General features: G+C 52.0%; 1 protein-coding gene across 1 annotated transcript; it reads right to left on the bottom strand.

Annotated features, from left to right (window-relative positions):
* Positions 1-4,690, bottom strand: LOC131421142 (SLIT-ROBO Rho GTPase-activating protein 3-like). Its single transcript, XM_058567843.1, has 2 exons — positions 4,574-4,690; positions 1-604 (listed from the first exon to the last, which is right to left on the bottom strand). Exons 1-2 carry the CDS (start codon positions 4,688-4,690, stop codon positions 191-193), a joined length of 531 nt encoding a protein of 176 aa, XP_058423826.1. The 3' UTR covers positions 1-190.
* Positions 4,691-5,368: the final 678 nt, after the last annotated feature.

Genomic DNA, 5,368 nt, shown 5'->3' with positions numbered 1-5,368 from the left:
CACATGGCTGAACGTGAGCTGCGGCTGGTGCCCAGGCCTCAGCTCTGCACACACACGCTCCCAGGCTGGCCTTCTGGTCCCTGCCTGACAAGGCCTGGAGCACTGGGAAGGACGTTCACTGAGGTCACAGAGGCCACCCTTGGCCATGGTGTGCCACAGTGGGCAGGGCGGTGCCGCCCCATCCTGCAGCTCACATGGTGCCCGACTTGTCGGCTGAGCTGTTGGGGAACATCTTCTCGGTGGGTGTCCCAGCTGGGCTGCCCACGCCCAAGCTGCTGCTGCTGCTGGACCGACGCTGGACCACGGGCCACACCAGCCACATGGGGGGCGGGCGCAGCTGGGCGCCGGCCAGGTGGGCGCACAGGGCTGGCTTGAAGGTGGTCATCATCTCGGTGGAGGAGCTGCTGCTGCGGTGCATGGCGGCGTCGGGGTCATGGACGACAATGGTGTGCAGGGGGCTGGCGGGCTCTGAGCTGATGGGGCCTGGCGGGTTCTTCAGGGGCTCCAGGGTGTCCAGCACCACATCTGGAGCCTGCTTGACTGTGTTCTGCCTCTCGAGTTCCCGCAGCTCATGCAGAGCCGTGCTCATGGTCTTCTCGATGTCCTGGGGGCACAGAGAGCTCTGGTCAGCACAGAGTCTGGAGGCCTGGAGTCCAGTCCTTCCTCAGCTGCTAACCAGCTTGTGGGCTTCTTACGGAGCTCTCCCCACAAGCCTCAGGGCTAGGATGGAGATTAAATCCCCTGGGTGTCTTATAACCAAATGGGAAAATCAATGTGGGTGTCGCCTGCACACTGCCTGCAGAGGAAGCAGACTTAATGAGGGCAGGTTAGACTAGTGGTTAAGAAGGCAGGCTCTGCAGTCAGACAGATGGGTTCAAATCCTGGCTCCACTTCCTTACTATGTGACCTTGGGCAAGTTACCTCACCTCTCTGAGCCTCAGAATCCTCATTTGTAAATTACAAATAAGTATACTACTGACCTCAGGGCGTTGGTGAGCGTATTAAATGATACAATCCCTGTGAAGAGTTTGGCACGTCACCTGGCACATAGTAAGCACTCACAAATAATAATGACAATTATGATGGCAACAGTAGCTAATACCGAGCACCAATTCAAGCCCTTCCCACTGATAGTTCATTTAATCCTCACATTTATATAGTAGCAACTACCATTACGCTCATTTCACATATGAGGAAATAGAAGCTCAGACTGGTTAAGTCACTTGCCCAAGGTCACACAGCTAGTTAGTAGCATAGCCCAAGTCTCAACCCAGGTGGCTTGGCGTCAGAGTTCATGCCCCTAAATATTATTATTATTTTTAAAAAGTCCTTTCCCATAACAAAATTATTTGGAGGTTATATATTGGAATTTTCCCAATGTTCACCCCAGAATGATAGGAGTGTTACTTTCGTCTCTGTATTATAATCAGAAAACTTTGTTTTTAGCAGAAATTTTAAAAAGCAGCAAAAATCCTCATCTGCCTACATAATCCCCAGGGATGTTGTAATATGTAAGAGCTCATCAGTATGAGAGCACTTGGAATGACACAGAGAGAGATCATGGCAGGCCCAGGACCTCCAACAAGCAGAGGGGCTGGGGCTCGTCCTTCCATATGGGCAGCTTCCCAAGGCCTCCGGTCCTCCTGAAGCCAGGAGGGGTTGCTGGAGCTGGAAGTCAGCATTGAACCCAGGAGCCTTTGGCTACAGCAGAGGGCCTGGATTCTTGAGTATAAAGATACTCTGACACTTGCTGGCTGTGTGAACTTGGGCAAGTCTCAGTCGCTCTGTGCCTTACTTTGTTCCTCTGTTGAAAGCCCCGCATGTTTACTGTGAAGATGGAATGAGATAACAGACACGATGAAGCTTTGTAAACTGCCAGACAATGGTTTTCAAACTCCCTTTAGCCCGAGTCCTCGGTTCACACAGGGCTTTACAGGGATGCCTCCACATTAGACAGACGCAAGAGGGGCTGCTCAGGCAGAGCCAACAGGCTTGGCTGCTGAGGGCACAATGAGGGACACTTCTTAAAACCACTGCTGGAAGGTGCTGTGCACAACCTCAGTGACAATGATGACTATTAAGACACACTTGCTTTTCTGCCCTGAGGCAAATCTGGAACAACTGAAAGTGTGGTCAGACTGTTGGGGTTGGAGCCTGGAGCTGCCCTGGCTACACCCAAATCCTCTTTCATCTTCTCTCCTCCCGCTGTCTACAGACGGCCTCCTGCCTGCCCTGGGCCCCCATGACAGGCTCCAATCCGGCCACAGTCAGGGTCCCAACCTATCCTTTTTGCTTTGTTAAGAGACTATTGATAATTAGCCGATGGCTAATCTTACCTTTTGTGCTTCCCCTTGACATCTTATCCTTTGCCCCATATCACTGGCTACTTTAAGAAGGGGTCTTTTGTGCCTTTATCCAAAAGGACTAGCTGTCGGGGGGTTTTCTGCATGACAGGAAAGATGGCAGTCCTCTCCCCATCTTTGCTATATCCAGCCCTGCAGTGATAAAGTCCACTTTCCACGCCCCACTCTGCTTAAATTTAAGCCCCTTATTGACATCACTGCTCTCTCCACTCTACTCTAGCATGAGCTGAAAGGTAAAACTTTAATAAGTAAAATGGAATTATCACCCCTCCACCACCGTCCTGACCACCACCACCACTCTACCTTAGACGAGTGTGAGCCAGAAAGATAGAAAGCTCAGAGAAAGATCAGCTGAGTAGTCTAGGCATGAGCCTTCATTAGTCTGAGAGGTGATGCTGCAACCTCCAGCGTGGAGCTGCAGAGAGGAGCAGGCGGGAGGATGGACGGTGTGGGGAAAGGATCACTTTTCACCTCCTCCCAAATTAGATCCCACTCTGGAGGGCAGTGTTACAGGTTCCCCAAACAGCCTCTTTAACCGGGTTCAAATCTAAATCCTAAAGGGTATTTTGAGACCAAAGGATTTCAGGTAACTGCATTTACTACTCAGGATTCTCCACGCCACCATTCCCCTGGCAGGCCTGCAAAGTCAAGCGTTCATCAGAGCCAATGCAGAGCAGGCTAGAGGCTGTCCAGTGTCCCCGTGGCTATTTACAGATTGTTCACTGTGCTTTCCCATTGCACCTCTTGGTCAGTGAAGGAGCTCTTGAATGGCAGCTGTCAAATTGGACAGTTTGTAGATATCTTTGCAAACAGAAAATGCATGCAGCATTCCCCAAGTGTTTTCTTTGGGCTGCTCTTGCAAAATGCTCTGTGAATAAAAGTCAAAGAAGTCTGGGAGATGGGGTGTGACCTGTCCTCTTTCTTGGAGATTCACAATGCATATCAACATATTTAAAGGTTCTAAAATGTCTTGTAGACAAGCCATTCAACTTTGTCAGACCAGCATTCCTGAAACTTTGTTGACCACACAACTCTTTTTTTCCCTCTTAACATCCCATGGAATTAGTCTGCTGTGAGACCTACTTGTGGAAACACTGGCCTAGACTGTATTTGATTCTTTATGTAAAGTGCTCTGGGCCAGGCCTCAGGTAGCCCACTCCCCATCATGGCCCACGGGAGAGCTTGCAGGTGATGGCAGATGCTAGGGTGATGCTTCTAAGAGGATGGCCTTCAAGAATGGAATGACCAGCAGGTTGCCTGGCTCCTCTGCTGGACCTATGCCAAGGCACTGACCTGCAGGGATCCCTCAGGAGTGGGTGTCAGGACATGGGCCAAGACAGATCCTGTGGGTGTGAACAGGAGCCCTAATTGCTGGGGGAGTTGCTCCTGTGTTGGTATTCCCTTGGAAATGTTACTGGCCTCCTCTAGAACACGCTCCCAAGCTCACAATTATTCCCCTTCCCCCTGTGACCAGGGATTCAAATGCCACTCTCCCCAATAGAATCCTCACAGCTGGGAAGCTTCTGGTTGTCTCTTTTACCTTAAGGGGTAGATAACATCGGGAAGGGGTTACATAACGGGCCCCCACTCCAAATTCCAGAGAGAAAAAAATGGAAACTTTTGAAAATATGATAGAACTGTCAAAGACACATGAAACCAGTTATGCAAATTATTAAAAAATTTTAAAAAATTGCTTCGTAACAGTTTGTTAAATTTGGTTGGTTGGCTTGGCAAGTGTAAAAATCACAGATTTCTCATTCAAATTTTGAAAAATTTAGAAAATAAAGAACTCTACGCACTTTAGAAGAGCCTGGAACAGTGTTCCCTTACCGCTTCAGCTGCTTACTCCCATCCGTCCTTTGGATCTCAGGTCTGATCCTCCCCAGGGAAGTCTCTCTCCGCCTAGGTGCAATCTCCACATTTTAGGCTCTCAAAATCCTGTGTACCACTCCTCCTAGACACCCCACCCAACTGCCATTTCACAGCTGTGTGTGTCACTGGTCCACGACTCTCTCTTCTCTAAACTGTGAGCTCCACCTGGGCAGGGCCTGGGTCCATTTTAGGTCATCATTGTACTCCCAGTGCCTAGCACAGGGACTGTCACATAACATGCTCATCAATATTTGTCAAGGAATGAATGAGTGAATGAACAGATGAATGAACAAATGAATAACTCAATCCTACCATCTTGTGGAGACACCTGCCATTACCGCATCGGCATCATCCGCCTCCCCGCAGGGCAGGAATGCCCCCTCCAGCCCTGGAGACTGGGGCTCTTCAGTCTTTACAGGATCCCTAGCCAGCAGCTGCACCCACTCAGCTTTCATTCCTCAAAGGGAGGCCAGCAGGGAGACAGAAAGCCAGTTCGCTATCCATCTTATGTTCTGGCTTAACCTTGAGCCTGAACAAGGGCAAAGTGGCTCCCCACCCCGCTGCCCCTCTGGGGGTCTCGGCTGGCCCAGCCTGCCTTCCCGCTGGCCCTTACTTCTGCCGGGGCCTCAGCCTCCAGGGACTAGTAGTCCCCCAGGCTGCTGTGCCTGGTGGAGCCGCACGTCGACCTCATCGAGTGCCCTTCGGAGAGCGCCTTCTTGTCAGCGTAGTTAATGCTGCCGGCGCTCCTGAACGTCGCCATCCTCCGCTTCTCGGGGCTCTCCATCCTCCCCCGCGTGAGGGAGATTTTTGTGGGGGCTGCCGGGGCAGGCGGCGGCCCGGGGCGGCGTGTCTATGCTGGGGCCCAGGCCCCCGGGCGAGCTGGGTATGTCGCCCCCGCGTCAGCGCCTGGGGATGGCCGCTCCATCAGATCGTAACCGCACTCTGAAGAGGAGCCAGGGGGCGGGGCCGTGGGGCAGATGTCAACCCTGGCAAGTCTCAGAATGGGTCAGCCAACCCCCAGGCCACGCACTACACACTAGCCTAGGGAGCGGGTATAGTAAAGCTTCATTCAGCCAGACTCGGCAATTCCGCCAGGAAAGCGCGGGCTGGGCGCGCAACTCAGCGGCAGGGGC

The sequence above is a fragment of the Diceros bicornis genome, chromosome 2 (genome assembly GCF_020826845.1).
Source record: "Diceros bicornis minor isolate mBicDic1 chromosome 2, mDicBic1.mat.cur, whole genome shotgun sequence".
NCBI classification, from domain to species: Eukaryota; Metazoa; Chordata; class Mammalia; order Perissodactyla; family Rhinocerotidae; genus Diceros; species Diceros bicornis.
Note: the sequence above shows the minus strand (reverse complement) of the source record. Positions and strands in the feature narration are given on the sequence as shown.

Bases quoted from the DNA above. Each gene is read 5' to 3' on its own strand.
- LOC131421142 (XM_058567843.1), bottom strand. From the start codon at position 4,690: ATGAAAGCTGAGTGGGTGCAGCTGCTGGCTAGGGATCCTGTAAAGACT. The intron at 605-4,573 runs GTAATGGCAGGT...CTGTGCCCCCAG, and splicing joins AGGCGGATGATGCCGATGCG to GACATCGAGAAGACCATGAG.